Source organism: Pseudonaja textilis, chromosome 1 (genome assembly GCF_049901715.1).
Source record: "Pseudonaja textilis isolate UNSWEBS1 chromosome 1, rPseTex1.2, whole genome shotgun sequence".
Lineage (NCBI taxonomy): Eukaryota > Metazoa > Chordata > Lepidosauria > Squamata > Elapidae > Pseudonaja > Pseudonaja textilis.
Window position 1 is genome coordinate 235,504,288 of NC_141990.1, and position 18,576 is coordinate 235,522,863.

The 18,576-nt window shown below is 38.1% G+C and overlaps 1 protein-coding gene across 1 annotated transcript in view; it reads left to right on the top strand.

The window, feature by feature from the left end:
* Positions 1–10,050: 10,050 nt before the first annotated feature.
* Positions 10,051–18,576, top strand: part of TSPAN32 (tetraspanin 32) — a 40,623-nt gene continuing 32,097 nt past the window's right edge. The window contains exons 1-3 of the mRNA XM_087922969.1: positions 10,051–10,157; positions 12,911–13,028; positions 14,735–14,832. Of these exons, the coding sequence (XP_087779095.1) occupies positions 10,092–10,157; positions 12,911–13,028; positions 14,735–14,832 (282 nt within the window). The 5' untranslated portion in view covers positions 10,051–10,091. The remainder of the gene's footprint in view (positions 10,158–12,910; positions 13,029–14,734; positions 14,833–18,576) is intronic.

An 18,576-nucleotide genomic window follows, 5' to 3' on the forward strand; every position in this document is an offset into this window, starting at 1 on the left:
GGGGGAGGCTGTATTGAAAGAGAATTTAGGATATGGACTCTTACTTGTTTCAGCCTCACTTCAATATTGGCGCCCACCCCCAAGTAGACTGCACCTTGGAGAATACCACCCCCAAAAGAACAACAGTTTATTTCACTTGAAACTCATTTATTTTTACTGCTAGGAGATGAGAAATAATAGAGTTCTGAGAGCCATTTAAAAGATATAAATGAATAGTCATTGTTTTGTTTGCATTAACAACAATGTTGTGCTGTCCTTCCTTTACAGATACAGGCTCCGTGCCAGCCATACTTACACAATAGACTGAAATTTACCAAATTCAAGGAACAATTCTATAGAATAGGGGTACTAGTTTGGGAGTTCATATATCCAGAACATCACTATACAGTGCAGAGTGAAAGGTTTCTCTCTCTCTCTCTCTCTCTCTCTCTCTCTCTCTATCTCTATCTCTCTCTCTTTTTTTTTTCCTCTGCCAGTTTTTCTCCAAGTTGTTCAGGATAGCCCATATTATTTTCTTTCCTTCACTTCCCTTTTATTTTCACATCATGTGAAATAATTTAACAGTGTTAAGATTTGAACCTGAATCTACTGAACATTGATAATAAATGTTACATATATAAAAATAAAATAAAAAGTGAATTCAACTTAAAAAAAAAACAGATTCCATTCCATTTCCATTTAAAATGTCTCTAAATTTCCTTTGCTTTCTAAGCTCTCTTTTTAATTATTCATGAGCTTAAGTAAAAATGAATGTTAATAATTCTGTCTTCATTTATGTGAGTTCCAAATGGAAATTTGGGAGAGGGAGTGCTAGCTCCTGCACTCCTTATTTTGCAAGAGAAATGAAATGCTTTAATTAAAATGTTTAAAATTTAAAATTTATTATTAGCATGCTGTGGAATAACAAGGAAACTATAAATCCCAGTATGGACTGAGTGAGTCATTGGATTTATATGTCAGAGACACATCATGCAGAGGTAAAGAAACATTCATTTTTAAAAAATGAATTTAAATCTTACATTTCCACTTCAAATCCATATTTTTGTTTACAAAATTCTTTTGGCAATTCTACGTTTGTAATGCCGATGATGTATATTATTTTAAGTTTAATTGCTTGAATTTTCTTTTACATCTGTTTTTTTTTCTCTACAAGATACATGAGAATTTTTTAAAAAAAATAGAAGGGGGGAAATAAACTGAAGACTTTGTGGGCAACATTTTCAAAAGATTTTTCAAGCCATTCTCCTTGGCGTCCCAATCACTCCCTTCAAGCTATTTCGAAACTGTCTAGATACATTCTGAAAACCTTTATACTACCTCGCCTCTTAGCCTCTTTCCCTGCTTTGTGGGAGCTGTATCTGTGTGTGTGCAGAGGGATACTTCTCTTAGTTTGCTCTCTTTTAAGCAAGCCACAGTCAAACTTTGCTTCCATTCATGGTGGAGTCCCATCATGAATGTTAATCCTGGCAACCTCTGGCAGTTTCTCCCTCCCCTCCCCTCCCCTCCCCTTCCTCCACACAACCCCTTCCGCTTCTTCCCTTCTTGCAGAAAGAGAGGGGCCTGGGTTTAAAAGTTTATTTTAGCTTTGATTGGGCGAAGCTGCTAATGCATGTTAATCAGCTTTCACAATGCATCCTTGTGAGGCACCAGAGAATGCAGGCTTGAATTTGTAGGGGCTTTTTGTTCTCAAGTAATTGTGATTGTGAAGGGGAGCTTAGGCTAATTAATTTAGTTAGTGTGTGTTCTGCTGAGGAAAAAGGAACTTGATGATTTATAGTGAATCACTTTTATTCTTTTTAGCAGGCAAACTCTAAAGCGCATATAACCATATTATAGCCAGTAGGTGAAAGACTCAATGCCAGAGTGCCAGAGGAACACCCCCTGTAATGTTCTGCTCTGTTCTGAGACTGGTTTCTGCAGGAAAAAATGAGTTTTTTCAACCCTTGGCTTCCTTGGCTGTCTACAATGAATGTCTGGCGTGAAATTATTTTTGTTTCATCTCAATTCCAGAAGAATTCCCCAAAGATTCAAGCCCTTAGTAATGTTGCCACAAGAAATGCCAGCTGCCCTCAAGTAGTAGAGGACATGTTCTCCAGAACAAAATATTTACTCCACTATGGCTTTCTTCAAAAATTAAAGGCCAAGGCTTTAATACGAAGGTGAGTATCATAGCAGGTCTAATTTGATAACAAGAAATAGAACATTTTCTGGCAGGGAAGAATTAAGAGACATGGAGCGCTTCCACTCCCCCCTCCCAGAAAAGCCTATATTTTTATAGAAAGTGATCTTGATTTCTAGGTACAATGGAAGACAAACATCCTATTGTATTCCTATTCTGACAAAGAAAATTTGGGATTGACCCCTACCTCAAGAGGGCCTACTTTAAAACTAAGTATTATAAATAGCCTTTCCTATAAAAGCCTTTTCTGAAAGACTTCCTTAGGGACAGGTCTTCACGGGAAAAATCTATCTATATATAGTCACCAGGAGTTAAAAGTGAGTTGATGGCATATAATCAGTTGATTTCTAAAAACACTTTAAAATGGAATGCGTGCAATTTGTTTGTCAATAATTAGGTTTTTAACCTTACTACAGTAGCAAGAATCTTAGCAGTTCACAGAAAGTATACGCAAAAATAAAAAGGTCAATGGTAAGAACAAAAATATATAACATTCTAAAATTCTTAAAAATCAAACTTTAAAATTCTTAAAATCAAACAAGTTGTACAGGTATCATACAACTCATCATAGGTCTTCCAGACTATCTAATTTTTCAGGGAGTTTTCTGAAATCCAGAATAGTTGTGTGGGGCAAATTAACTTCTGAGGGTAGTTAAGAGGACATTAGCCCCCTTTCCCTTCAGTTTTGACAGAATAATAAAGAAGATAACGTTGATTGAGTATGTTAAAGTTGTTTGGTGTAACTTTCCAGGTTTCTCCCCCCCCCACTTTTTTTTTTGTCCTTTTAAATTTGAAGTCACTTCACCTTGCTTAGACTGTTGTAAGGAAATAGAGGTTTTGCTAGGTGGTTTGATGCAATAAAATATCAGCTAGCAAGTATTCCTGAAGAAGCATCTTGGAAACTTTTTAGTCAACTTTCAACAAGACTTCAGATGTTGATCAGCTCAAGCTAAGGATCATCATTCTCAGAAGCTTTTGGCACTATTGACCATGATATCGCTTTAGATAATTTGCAAGGATTTTGTGTATGGTGGGAGTTGCCATTTTATTGTAGTTACAGACTTTTCTGAGTGGACGATTCTCCCAGGTGAATGTGAAAGGAGGACTCTTAAACTACCCCAGTTTAAGATGCCCCTCCTCCCCCTGCATCATCTCAACTCTCTAACAGGAGTGGGCACTGGTTCGGGCGAACTGGTAGCTAATTTTATGGCCACTTCAGCAAACCAGCAAATCACACCCTGGCTGGCCACGCCTGCCACGCCCCTCCCAGGAGTCCCCAAGTGACCCATTTTGGATTCCAGGTAAGTGCGGAGGCTCAGGGAGGGCAAAAAATGGACCTCCTGGAAGGACAGAAAAGGGCCCACTTCCAAACTCCAGAGAGCCTCTGGAGCCCGGAGAGGCTGTTTTTGTGCTCCTGGAGACTCAAGGAAAGCCTCCGGAGCCCAGCAGGGCGAAACCCCCCCCACGTGGCCCATTTTCACTCCCAGGCCAGGGTTGTGCAGGGAGCCAACTAGGCCATGCCCCTCATGACCACACACATGCATACACCAACCGGGCAGAGAACCAATTGCTAAATTTTTTTGAAGCCCACCCCTGCCCTCTATCCTATCTTATTTAACATCAACAAGAAGCTGATGGTATCTAATTATACAAGTCTTTCACGTAGGCCAGTCAGGAGATGTACTTGAATCCTTGACCTGATATCTGGAGGCTGTAAAGAACTAGAAGGGAAGAAACAAGCTGACATTCAACCTCAGCAAGACAGAATGACTGATACTTCAGACGTCAACTGACTCTGCAACCATATCCATTTTAGCTCTTAACGGTTTTGGGCTTCCGGCACCTTTGTCCAAAAATGAACCGGTATACAATTTGGGAATTCTAGTGCGGTCTCTACTCCTACTCAAAAAGCAGGTTCTTCCCAGTTGTAATCGACATATCAGTTATGGCCATTGTTTGAAAAAGAGATGCTGGCAATGTTTGTGGAGGAGGAAAAATCCCCATTGAGCTACTTTAGTCAACAGCTTATCTGTTTCTAAAGGTTTGGCTCCCCCTCCTTATAGCACACACACACACAAAAAGAAGAGGATAAGGGAACACAGCCAGAAGGCAAGGTCTCTTGTAGGTTATGATAATACTTGATCTTCTCACCCTGGGAAACCTCCCACTTCATGCCCCCAAGGTTTGTTCTCAAAGTTCTGCAGTTGTGCCTTCTTTATTGTCTTAAAAAAATTTACTCCAAGGTACTGGATTTCCACCCAGCTTGATAGTGGACATGTCTTTAGGTGTAGAATCATAATAGGCTCAGGAGCACGGACCAAGAGAATGCTGGAAATTATCCTTTTCGTATAGAAGTCACAAATGAAGATTCTAATTTAGATATTTTTTCGGGTTTCATAATATCTCAGGAGACTGGGTTGATTGGCAAAGCAAAGGATGGTTCTTTGGTTTGGATTTAAACCAGAAGTAGACAACGTATGACCAGGGGTGAGATTCAAATCTTTTAACAACAGGTTCTGTGGGCGTGGCTAAGTTAGTGGGCATGGCTTGGTGGTCACGTTATTGGCTAGGTGTGACCAACTCAATATTACTCACATCGAGGCACGTATCTCCTCGCCTGGCCTCTCATGACTGTGGGGATGCTGCAACAGTCGTAAGTGTGAAAAATGGTCATAAGTCACTATTAACAGTGCCATTGTAACTTTGAATGGTCACTCCACACAAGCAAAGTACCAGCAAAGGAGGGGAAAAAAACTCCAGAGAAGTTCCTGAGACAGGAAGTCTAATTTCTGCCAAGAATGTAATAAGGGTTAATGGAGAGGCAGTTTCTGTAAGCAACACCAGAATGTTTCCTTCCTGCCTTCCTTACAGGATTAGGCCAGTAATTTCTTCTAACAACCAATTCTCCAAACTGCCTAGAATGTTAACAATTGGTTCTAGCGAATAGGTGCAAACTGGTAGAATCCCACCCCTGTGTATGACCCATTGATACACAGAATGACTCATTCTTTTGACCTGAAGAACCATCAAGATTATGCTGCTGAATTTTTGTTTTGGCAGAAGTGACGGCGGGGGCGAAGGTGTGTGTAGAAGAAACAAAATAAACCCTAGCATGTTTGAATGTTAAAAAATAACTGTTTAAAAAGCAAGTTTCTGCTTCACTATCTCTAGTAAGGTCACTGGGCTATCATCTTATTTTCTAAATGCATCCGTCAGAAGCCTAAAGGAAAAAGAATAATAAAGGAAAATACAAAAAAACAACCTTAAAACATCAGCTTCTTTCTTTTTTGCATTCCTTCTCTTTTTCTTTCTCTCCATCTGAATGGGCAACACAGAAGCTAAGAGAAAATATTTATATGGGAGAACATATTTAAAACATAACCCAAAGACATATTTCTTGATAATATTTTTAAAATATTCACACAGCATAAGATGGAATAGTGAATAAGGAAATATTACATGGTCTAGGTGCAGTATAGAAGGGTTGTCCGTCTCTATCAGAATATTTTGGAACTTCTAAAACCCCTGTAGCATAATGTCATGGCAATCCTTTTTATGCATTAATATTTAAGAAGCAAAGGCTCACGTACCACAAACAAGATGTTTCACAATTTACTATTTTATACAGAGTTGTGCCAAGTATCAAAGACCTGCAACTATTCTAAATATTTATTTGCTTTTTTTAAATCTCTGAGGACCTCTAGTGGAAATATTCTGAAGTTTCCTTGTTTGATTTCTGGAAGGAAAAACAGAGTAATCTATTTATATTCACTCAGTAACAGTAATTCAGTAAAATTTAATATTAGTGTTAATACTGGGCTGGTTCACTAAGAAAATCTAAGAGGTCAAGGGATAAAATTTTGTAATTGTTTTTTTGGTGAGAAGGGGTCAAATTTATTTCATACCAAGGTTTGATTTACATTAAAATTGGCAAAGGTAGGGAATGCAATGGTGTAAATTGTGTAACCAGTTTTTAATATTGGTGGCTGTGTTAATTATTCAGTCAGTTTTCAGTTTGTACCATGCAATGCACTTTCCTTTCCTTCCCTCCCTTCCCTTCCTTTCTCTTCCTTCTTCCCTCTCCCATTTCTTCCAAAAAACCCTCTTTATTTCATTGTTATAGCCAATATTGTTAACTTTTATGTCTAAATAAATAATACTTCATTATTACCTCATCCTCTTTTACATCTATTTGCATTGGGGTTGCCTATTGATATTAACTTAGAGGAAATCTACCTATCCATCTATCTACCATATCTATCTATCATCTATCTACTGGTATCTACCATATCTATCTATCTTTCTATCGATCTATATCTATCATCTATCTATCATTATCTAACATCTATCTATCATCTATCTGGCCATCTGTCTGTCTAATCTCTCTCTCCGCAAAGTAACTTCTTTTATCTTCAATATGTGATTCTTTATATCTTCCTCATTTCCAGGAATTATCATATTAATTGTTGTTTCTCCCACCAATTTTCATTCTAATTTCTGTCTTGTTTGCTTTAATGTTCTTTTGAAGGTTCAGTTGACCTACCCCCCACAAAAAAGGAAACATAAACAGGCTCATTGTATTCAAGTATGATGAAGTATGGTAGGAGCAATGATTCATTGGAATATCTTCAAGAAATACCACTTGCTTGCAAGGAAGAATTGATGGGACCATAAAACAGACTCAGTAATAGAATACGAAGCTGAAGTGCTCTGGGACTTTTGAATTCAAACAGATAAATACCTGCTATTCCACACTTAACTGGATAGTGGACATGGCAGTGAGGCTGTGATCCCTGATAAATTGGACAAGACTGCAAAAATGATCCTCAATCACTATTTGATTCATGTCCTTCCTGGCTTGTTAAGGCCACTCAGAAAATGACATGTGGTTGAGTCCACACAGTAGTGTTGGCTTCTTTGAGGAAGGAGATGGCTCTATCAGGCATAAGGAAGTGGGCATCCTTTTTCAACAAGCCATCACTAGACCCAACAATTTGCACATTTTTCCCCCCAGGGTCCAACTCTCCTTTTTTAGGGAAGGTTACTGAGATGGTGGTCAGGTTACAGCTCTAAATAATTCTGAGGAATGGATTATTTAGACTTATTTTAGTCAGGTTTTAGATCAGGGCATAGCACAGAGACAACACTGAACATTATGACCTTAAATAGAGCTGAAATGGGAGTCATACATCCATCCTGATTTTACTTTGATTTTCTCAGCAAGAGAAAATCAGTCATGGTTGTCAATCATGGTTCTGGACATTGGAAGGAACACAAGAGTGTAGTCTGATTCCCTTGCTAACCAGTTGTGGCAAGGCACAAGCCATACCACAGATGAAAGCAGTGATCAATTAACTTATTAGGGTTAACAGGCAGCAGCATATGGGGCACAAGCTGCTTTGGACGTGAAAGCAGTAACCAATTAACTTATTACGGTCTTATTAAGGCAAGGAACTTGTTAGCTTGTGGTTTGTGCTTGTTAAGCAAGCAGCACACTACGGAAGAAGGCCACTCAGGAAGAGATAGCTTGTTTAAGCAACCTTCCTCCCAGGATTAAGGAAAAGAATGGGTCAATCACGGGGCAGGGAGGGATTCCTTCTTGTATTGGTGACAGCTATGACCAAGATTCATCTTGGGCAACAGATTCATCTTGAGCATCAGTTGTGCTCAGTCCAACATTTGAGAGGTTCTTCAGACAACCACTCATTCTCTGGTGACCTCATGCAGGTGGACTACTACAATATATGGGGCTGCCTTGAAGACTAATCAGTGCATTTGTGTATATAATATATTAAGCAGTAAATACATGCTGAGGTAATAAGTTGTTTTTATATTTTGTAATAAGTTGTTTTTACATTTTGCATCTCTGCTTTGGGATATAACTGACACTGATCTATCATTAACAAGATACATCTCAAATACTGAAGAGTGTATAGACAATAATCTGGGGACTAGACAGTGTTTTGCAGGTACAAGGTTCCAAAAAGCCAAATCTAAAGTCCAAAAGCGCAAAGAGTCAATCCAGTTCCAGAGTCAAGGTGCGAATCCATGAAGGCTCAACGAATACACACACAAGTTGTTCACAGCGTCACTCTGCTCCAGGTCCTGAGTTAAATAGTGGCTAGCCAATGTAGCTCATTAGGAGGAACGAGGCCACCCTCTCGCAAGTAGCCTCGCTGACCTTTGCTAGCCTTTCCACCCTGCATACCCATTGATCAAGTGAACAAGGCAATTCTTCCTCATCTGCATTGGCCAACTGCAGCTGTTCACCTCCCCACCCCTGGTGCTGGCAATGGGGCCTCAGGAGTCTCCAGCTGCCAGTGGGGCCTCTCATGTTTCTGCTTCATCCGGCCCTTCATCTGGTTGTCCCTTTGGTCACCCCTCCAGCGATCTCTCCTCTGTGTTTGGCCCCTCTACTCCTGGCGCAGTCTTCAGTAGCTTCTCATTGCTCCTCCTCACCTCCATCCAAAGTCCCTGGAGCTGGCTCTTCCTCCTCTTCCAAGTTGGCACCTAGGGAAGCTATCACATTATTCTGTGTAAACTACCTAGACAAAGAAGTGAGCAAGCCCCCAAATTTCTTGCATTGCGACTACAATAACAACAAAAAGGCATCAGTACTGTATGTTTTATTAAAATGCAAATGCCTCACGCTTTTCTAAATACTTTCAAATGACGAATATTTATTCACTAATTCTTTTGTTGCACTCATACCTCACCACAGATTAATGACTCTTGAAAACTCACATAATATGTGATGCAGAAAACTATTTAAAACATTCACGGCATGAAAATTAAAATGACTAATTTGAATAACAGCTATGAACCGCAGAAAAACTGCAAACTTCTGGTCAAAAGAAATCACTGTTGTTGAATACTGACAATCACTATAAACATTCAGCTCTATTAATATCTGTAGGTGGATGTCAATATATTAGAGAACCAGACAGACACTGCTTGATATAGGCAGAAGTATGAATGTTATGTGCTGTTCTTTACATTAAAAGACAGGCTAAACAGCCTTTTAAAATATGGTTAGGGAACACACTAATTAATTGTCCAGATAACTGTTATTCAACCAATGCATAGAGAGCATTTATGCATTGATCAGATATCTATGTTGTTAAAACTCTCAAGGTGTCTGCCTGTTGTACCCACAAATTAGCCCAAATGGTGCAAAATACTGCAATAATTTTTGAACCAAGTACCCAAAATGCGCTAACTTAAAGAATGTGTAAAAAAAACTCCTTTACTCCTGTGGAATTAACGTTTCAAACCAGCTTCCCTGTGGCTGCATGATTGTGATTTCTGATGTCTGATATAGACAAAACTGTCAGGAAGTCAGAAGCTGTTTCTGTTTCCACTGTTTTTTTGTTCTTGTTTTGCCCAACCATGGTCATTCTTTTCCTCTGTTTAGCTAAGAAAATATTGACTTCTTATTGAAGTTTATTTGCCACTACAATTATTTCTCTATGATACATACTTTTCTTAAGTGATTATGGGACTGTCCAGCATTGGGGTAAAAAGAAGTATGGCTAGCCTAAAATTTAATGTCCATTCTGGTCACATCAGACCGCACTACCTTCCTTTCAAAGAACAATCCAACAGCTCAGGATCGTCTAGCTTGCCTCTGGATATCCAGTCATTCTATGGTCAAATGAACAATATGCACACATAGTAATTGTGTGTGTGTGTGTGTGTGTGTGTGTGTGCGCCACTGGGAACGTTTTTTCTGGGCTATCAAAAGAAAATTGTTGCATTAAAGTGTACCAAAATGAAACTTACACACACAAACACACGAAACCACAAATGCAGTTCGTCATCATGACTACATTTCCCAAGATGCAATGATGCAACTTTTTCTGGCAGTCCCTTTAGCAACTTCTCTAATAGTTAGTGATAAGAAGTGGAAGGCATGGGAAAGAGATCCTGGGTCCGAGCTATGAAATGCCAGCTGCTGGTGTCCAGCCTCTTCATTATGGTAATAAAATGGGAAACGTAGCAGATGTAGGTTGTACCAGGTTGATTGCTGAAATTTGAATAAGGGGGTAATTTCATTATGCAAGTTATTAGTGGTGCTGAATGTTTAAATAGCTTTAGGAAGTCTGAACTTAAACTGAAGGGTTCTGCAATGCTGAAGGTCTTATCAGGACTGCACAGCTTTATATTGTTTTAACCAGTGGCTTGCGGTTTCTCTTTGTCAGTTGTAGTTAGAAATGTAGTCTTGAAAGTTAGAAAGATCTTAACATTGCAGCCTTTGTGCAGAGGCAGATAAACACACGCTCCTTTGCCCAGAAAGCGTTGTATTATTATCATGTGTGAGAAACACGAACGTAAAGGCTTTTAAAAAATGGAAAGTGATATAGCACCAGGTTTTCAAACAACTTTGCTTCGTAATGTAAATCTTGGGAGATGCAGCTTTGGATGACTTTTAGAATAACTTAAACAGGGGAAGCAAATGGTAGCTTCTGACATTCCTTCCAAGCCCTTTTTCATCAGCAGCCGAAGAAGGTATCTATTCAATGTAAAGAAGTAACCTGTGGCATTTGCGTGTGCTCTTTCTTCCAGATCTAGAGGTGTGCATGTGTATTGTGCACCTGTCTTTGGGCCTTCCACTTGCGTTGAAGCTGTTATGTGTTTTCCCTCTTGATCATGTGACCAGGGAGCTTTAGAATGGAGCAATTGACAACATTCTAAGCACTTCTTACCCCTCCCCTAAGGATTCATTGAGAGTATTTCTTCAGCAACGTTTATCTCTGCAACCCTGGCTGGATCAAGCTCATGAGTCCAAGCTAAACTGCAGCTACATGCAGTAATGCATGGAATGCATGTATGTGATAGACTTGATGAGATCCCCAGCTCGGAGACCCCTATACCTATGGACATCCCCAATACCCATCCACTCCCCGCTTAGCTTGCTGATTCATCAGATCCTTTTAAAGGACTCTTAATGTTTGTTTTTAGAAAAAGCAATGTTGGATGCTAGCATGTTGTGCATGAAGCTCACAGGCATTCTTAGAAAAGGAGAATAAAAGGTGGACAAAGCCCAATGCTTTGTTTCCAAGGGTGTCTACATGCCAGAACAGAAAGACTTCATTAAGGGACTGGCGTTTTGTCCTGGAAATTTGCCCCTTGAAATAATTAGTCTTAGTAACTTCTTTCCCTAAAGACTTCATCTCTTTGTGATAATCTTGCTTTTTTATATATTCCATCCCATACTGTGAAGTGCAAAAAAAAAAAAATGTTGGAAGCTTCTAGATTCAATTCTGGAAGCAGACTGGGAAAATTTTTACAGCCCCATTAAAAACTCCCCTCAAATATATTCCCCAAGGCAAGTTTCTCCCAGTCCACAATCCTGAAAATCCCATGTAATAAAAGTAAGCACATGCTGTTTATTCCCTTCTCATCAGAATATTTCAGAAGCAGCAGCAGCACACCTGCAAACCAAACTAAATTATCTATTTTATTGGAATCAAAAAGTAGTAGCAGAATCTAAGCGCCTGGAACCAAATCACACTTAATCAGTTCAGCTCAATTACTAATGTGTATACAGGTAGCCTCTGTTAACGATCATTTATTTAGTAACCATTCAAACTTGATACAGTTCTACAGAGGAATTGAGTCTGTCATCTGCACCTCTATAACTGTCTGGTTTGGTTCTGCAACCCAACAGGACAGACACAGAGTTCATCAAATAATTAGAACTGCAGACAAAACAATTGCTACCAACCACCCTTCCACTGAGGACCTGTATAATGCTTGAGTCAAAAAGAGGGCTGTAAAAATATTTACAGACCCCTCACATCCTGGACATAAACTGTTTCAGCTCCTACCCTCAAAATGACGCTATAGAGCACTGCACCCCAGAACAACCAGACATGAGAATAGTTTTTTCCTGAACGCCATCACTCTGCTAAACAAATAATTCCCCTAACACTGTCAAACAATTTACTAAGTCTGCATTACTATTACTATTACTATTCATCTTCTCATCCTTCCTTTCACCCATCACCTCCCACTTATGACTGCATGGATGTAACTTTGTTGCTTGTCTCCTTATGATTTTTTTTAATTGACTGTTTACTAACATAATTTGATCTGACTTGATCGCTTATTATTATGTTTCCTAGTATGATTTGATTGCTTATTTGTACCCTTTGACTACTATTAAGTGTTATACCTATGATTCTTGAAGAATGTATTTTTTTTCTTTTTATGAACACTGAGAGCATTTGCACCAAACAAATTCCTTGTGTGTCCAATCACACTTGGCCAAACTCATATTCTGAATTAACTATAAATAAGGAGGCTGTATGTTGCTTAAGAATTGATGAGCCAATGCCGAACTGGCACTTTTTTATATTTCTTGGGTTTCTTTTGTTCTGTTGTTTTGTTTTTGACTGGGATCAATAGGTGAAGATTTGCTAAAATTCTCTAGAATTCTAGAGCTCAGGACTACAAACTTGCAAATGACCACTAGATGGCAGCAACGGACTTTCTGCATCTCTTTGCTGCTCTATAGTGGCAATCTGGAATTCTGTACCTTTCATAAGCTGACCCCAACTTAGTCTTACTTGCCTTTTCCTGCCAGCCTATACAGGTAATAAAACCCAAACAGTTCTATCCGTGTTTTTAATGAATAATTAAGTAAGTCATGATAAATATTGACTTGAGCTTGGCTTTTTCTAGTCCACATCCAACTTTGCAAACATGCCTCTTTTTTTCTCTTCTTAGCTGCTTGGGGTATCAGTTGGCATACTGGCCATTATCACCCACAGTGGGAAACACTTCACTGTTATAAATTCTGCCTCTTCAGAGACAAATTCCTATTATAGAAATTTCCATACTATTGGTAAGTGTTGGGAAATTCAAGATTCAGTCCCTCATACTGGAGTACAAAATTTAAAGTAATTTATTTCACTGATGAGATACGAATTTTGTTCTGTTTGGTATTTGTTTATTTTAAAGATTGATCATGAGCTGAATTTCTGTAATTTACATTCCTTGTATGGAAAATATATATAATTTATTTAAACTTTTTATGGTTTCAATTGGTTTAATTATATACCGATCAGCTAATAAATTTCTTGGTTAATGAACAAATGATAAATTTAATTGGCGGAGTTAGTTAAGATGTTAACTTTGACTGAGGAGACCCATATTCCAAATACTCCCTCAACTTCAGAAAACACTGAGTTTCTCTAGGCTCATTATACTCTTTTAATCCAAACTTAGCTTATAGAGAAGTTGTTAATAAAATTAAGTTGATCTTCTCATAAACTGCCTCAAGAGGAAAAGCAAGATATGAATTCAGTAAATACATGTGGTGAGAATTCTTAAAATACATGACAGTTCTAAGGGGAGATAATTTTCAAGCTGGAATACTTGTATGTAACTGAATTTTAAAACGGAAGTTAAATAATTAAAAGATCAATAGGGAATTGTAATGACTTAGCCAGAGCATAGAACAATGCAAAGAAGTAGTGCAAGAACAGACGACATGGAGAAACCTGGCCCATAGAATCGCCAAGAGTCAGACAAGACTGAATGGATAATCATCATCATCAGTCTACAGAATCATATTGAGTTGGGCGGGGAACTTTTCCCCATCCAGTCCAACCTCCTAATTATAGTAACAAGAGCACTAAGCAGCAGAAAATAAAACAAAATAGAAGGTAGTTCTGAGAACTGAATCACCCACCTGCAGAGAAAATGGAGAAAAAAGAGAATCCCAATTTCCAAAATGAAGATCAAGTGTTCCATGTATCTTGATGGATGTTTGATGTTCAGGATTCTCCTCTGTTAAAGAACAAATAGCATAACACCAATTTTCCATAACTTCACTAGAAAATCAATCTAAAAAAATTTCATTAGTACCCTTATTGCTCTCTCACATACTGGAACTTTATTATGAGAGCCACTGGGTGTCCTAGCTTGGAAAGAAAAGCAAGATATATCCATATAATACTTCTATATACTGGTAGAATTCAACTCAGTAGAAATTATCTTGGGAATTAATGTGTGAAACAAAAACAAATATGAACATCTGACTGAACTTGGTTGAACTCAAAAACACAGTTAAGTCAGGTTTGTATTTTTTCACACTTGAAGTAGGACCCAGATCAGAGATATAGCTGTTACAAAGACATAATATCATCATTCAATGTCAAGGCTACCAAATGCCACTTATAAACTCATTAATTCAGAAAGGAAGAAAGCAAAGTCATTTACATCCTTTCACTACCAATAGCCAATCACCTCTTGCATATGGCTTAATTCTTGGCTACCATAAAGAGTCTAATCTGGCCAATCCATATCTACGAGTTTTTTTGCCAAGTTCAGCTAAGGAGTCAAACTAAGCCATGAAATGTCAGGAGATCAGTGATCTGTTACCAAGTCCCAATCAGAGGATTCTAACAATATTCTTGCCAAAAAAAAAACACATGGGCATGTCCATATTATTTTACTTTACCTACTCTGATTCTGCAGGATAGTTATCAGAAGGGACCTTAATATACAGAGTTTTTAATACTTTTTTCTGTATTACCTTCTTTCCAGTTTCCTACGTCGGGATGTGTCTGAGCATCATTCTGGCTATGGCTTCTCTGATGAGCATTGTTGCCACAATAAAAGAGCTGGAAGGTGCCATGGCAACTGTAAGTAATATCTGCTGTTGAATAATATAAACATGTTAGATTTTTCTAAAAACTATTTTTGAAATAGTTTCAAATTTTTTCTAAAAACTGTATTTAAAATGGGAATGACTTTCAAGGAAGATCCTAAGAAATTCCATCTTGGGATACTTTCTTGAAATGATTATAGATATCAAGATATGTTGGGAAAGTGCCTGTGTGTGATAGCTTGTACAATCTCTACTGCATAGAAAATAATGTACATCAAAATATATGTTAAAATCGACGGCTTCTGGTTTGAGCTTCTTCGGCGACAAACCAAAACCTCATCTCTGAGAGGCTTTGATCCATGCTCGCTGCTGGAGCGCCCCGAGCTGGCTGGTTTCGGGGCTAAGCCACCCCGTAGAGGTGGTGAAGAAGGGGGAGACTGCCTGCAGGGTTGAGGAGAGCCGCATCTCTCCTCCCCAGCTGGCCATTACTCCCTTTCCCGAAGGCGGTTGCAGCGGTGGTCAGAAATGGCCACCCTAAAGAAGAACTCAACTGGAAAAGAATGTGCAGGAGGAAGATAAAAAGAGAAAGTTTTGGTTGACCGGGTCAAACAGCAAAAGCAACAAATAAGGTACCCTGGAATAGAAACTATTAAAAAAAACAATAACATTGTTCCCTAAGAAGATTTTGAAGCTGCGAAGGAGAAAGAAAAGGGAAAATATTTGTTTTTGTTTTTTTCTTTTCCTATACTGACAGCTAAGAGACAGGAAAGGAGAGAAAAAGAATAAAAGGGCAGGATCTGGAAGGGAGGAGACTGCCTGGAATTAAAAAAGAACTTACAGCAAAATCTCAACAAGACTTCCAAAAGATACATTCTAACTGAAATATTGCAACAAAAACCCAGGAAGAGAAAGTGGAAAAAGAAATAAGAAGATATAACTCGGGACTATTTGGATTACTTGATGATTTCTGGATTTTTGGTTATTGTATCTGAATGACTAAAATCAATCGGGTGGTTGTTTAAAACTGTTTAAAATGGCTCCACTTTTGGAAGAACTGAAAATGGAACTTAAAAAGTACAAAGAAGATGCACAAGAAGGGAAAGGTTCTTTTGGCTTCGTATTTCAGTTTTAGAAATAGAGATTTGGAATTATGAGAAACAACAAGAAATGCCTGCAGAACAAGAAGATTGTGACAAAGAAGAAGCCATCTTTAATGAACAAGTATTCTTAGGTGGGGGGGGAGGAAAGGGGGGAAAGAGAATGGAAAGTTTAAGATTGGGAAAAACAACTCCCCCCCCCCAAAAAAAAATAGAGTGAAAAATAAGTAGAAAATCAGAAAGCAACAGAAGAGGGAAATGCAGAAGAGAGAATTAGAAGTAGAGAGACAAGGGGGTAAAGAGGGGAGGGAGAAGATGAGAGAGAAGAAAGAAAGGAAAAGAAGTTATAAAGGACAGAAACAAAATATAGAGAAACAGGGCCTATTTAGAGATAATGGGTGAAAAAATGGAAAAAGGGATTCTGCAAAGGTACATAAGATAGTATTGTTATATTAGAAACACAAATAATTTTAGAAAATATGAAACAAAGTATGATTAAAATGTTTGATAAAATAGCTATCGTAATTCAGTGGAATGCTTGTCAATAAATAAATGTAACAATGAATAAGAGAAATAAGGGAAAAATTAATTATGGAGATTATATGTGTCTTTAAGGAAGTATGGTATTTAATTGAAAAGAAGTGTTAAAGATGTTAAGATTTTAATGATTATTAATGATAGAACTGAATTGGAATGGAATGAGGGTTTATAATTACATATATTTATAATCCTTTTTTAAAAAGAACATAGTGTGTATTATAAGAATGCACCAAGCAGAATTCGATTGGAAGTTATGTATTATGTGTTATATTGAAGGTCATAACCTTAAGGTATATATTGAAGTTTAAATAAGAGTTGAATGGATGTAATTAAAAGATATAAAGGTATCATACTTCAATTAGTAACTACAGGAGAAAATTTGTTTAATGAGAAAAGATAATATGAAATTGAAACAGAAGAGATATAAATATAATGATTTGAATTGAGATGAGATAATCAAAATAAAATTGAGAAAATTAAAAGAGGGGAAAAACTATATAGAAAATGTAGAATAATATAAGATATGGAATAGAACACAAAAGGAGCATGAAATTGAGTTTTGTGTCTGTATAAAGAAGTTCAACCCGGGACCATGCTATTTTCAAAAAAGATGTTTTACTTGTATTTTGTGTGTGAAAACCCAAATAAAACTTTATTAATGTATGTATGTATGTATGTATGTATGTATGTATGTATGTATGTATGTATGTATGGTATTCAGCTTTGTTTGGGTATTTTCCCATGTCATTATAGTTGTGCTTTTTAAATTGTAGCAACATTTCGGCAGAATCTCATCTGCCATCATCAGGCTTCTGCATTGTGTTCGTCTGTGAGTCAGACTTTTACAGTTGTTTCAGTTTTAAATTTGGGGCTAGCCTACTGCTGTGCCAGAATGTTTTTTTCTTCATCCTGATTGGTTGGGAGTCTTGGTCTGTGTTTATTGGTCTTGGAGTTTGCTGTGTTCTGCTTGATTGGTGTTTCTAATATCTTCTGTCTGTTTTGTGGTTTTTTTTGTCTTGGTTGGCTGGCAACATTGTGTTCCTGTATTGGAAGCTTTTAGTGCAGCTTGGCTCTGAGTAAATGGACGGCTATCATTTGTTAGGAAGCTAGGTTTCATCTGGGTGCCTGGTTGGGATGTGTTTGAGCTGGAGGTATCAGGGGGGATCTGTTTGTGCCCAGGTGTTTGCCTGGCTTGTAGAGTGGAGATTTTTTTTGTTTGTGAGTGCAGGCTTCCAAATAATTGACAGTCTGGTGGAATCATCTCTTCTATTCATGCTTTCAGGTCTTTTTTCAATCTCTATGGCTTCTCTGATAATTCTGTAGCTGGGGTTTTCTATAGTGGCTAGGGTTTTGGTGCCATTGAAGTTGATACTATGACCTGTGGCTTTCATGTGTTAGACTAGTGAGGAAGTGTGTTCTAGCTTTTTTACTGCATTTTTGTGTTCATCCAGGTGGGTACTTATTCTTTTATTGGTCTGTCCAATGTATGTGGCCGGGCATGATGCACAGGGGACTTCGTATATGCCTTGGTTTTCCAAGTCAATTTTATCTTTGGGGTTTCTAAGGATGGCTGCTATTTTTCTGTCTGTTTTGAAGGCAGTCTTGATGTGATGCCTGTGTAGTATCTTACTGATTTTGTCTGTAGTACCTCTTATGTAGGGCAGGACAGCTGTTCCATAGGTCTGTTCATCTTCTAGGTACATAAGAAGTACTACAGAGACTTATATGCTGTGTCATAGTGCTTTACAGCCCTCCCTAATTGGTTTACCTATTGCCCCAAACAATCTGAGTCCTCATTTTACTGACCTTGGAAGGATGGAAGGCTGAGTCAACCCTGAGCCAGTCAGAATCGAACTCCTGGAGTGAGCAGTGAGTTAGCCTGTAGTACTGCATTCTAACTATTGAGCCATCACAGTTCATTCATTCAAGTTAAATGAATAATTTCCAATTCTGTTTCAGAATTGGTTTTAGAATTTGCCTAGATTTTCTGAAGCAATTTTTTCAGTTTCTCTAATCAGATCCACATACATATTATTATTTTTTCCACTACACTCTAAACCAGGGATGTCAAACTCAAGACCAGCAGGCCGGATCCGGCCTGTGGGTTGCTTAAATCTGGCCCGTGGTGCCAGCCTGGAAAT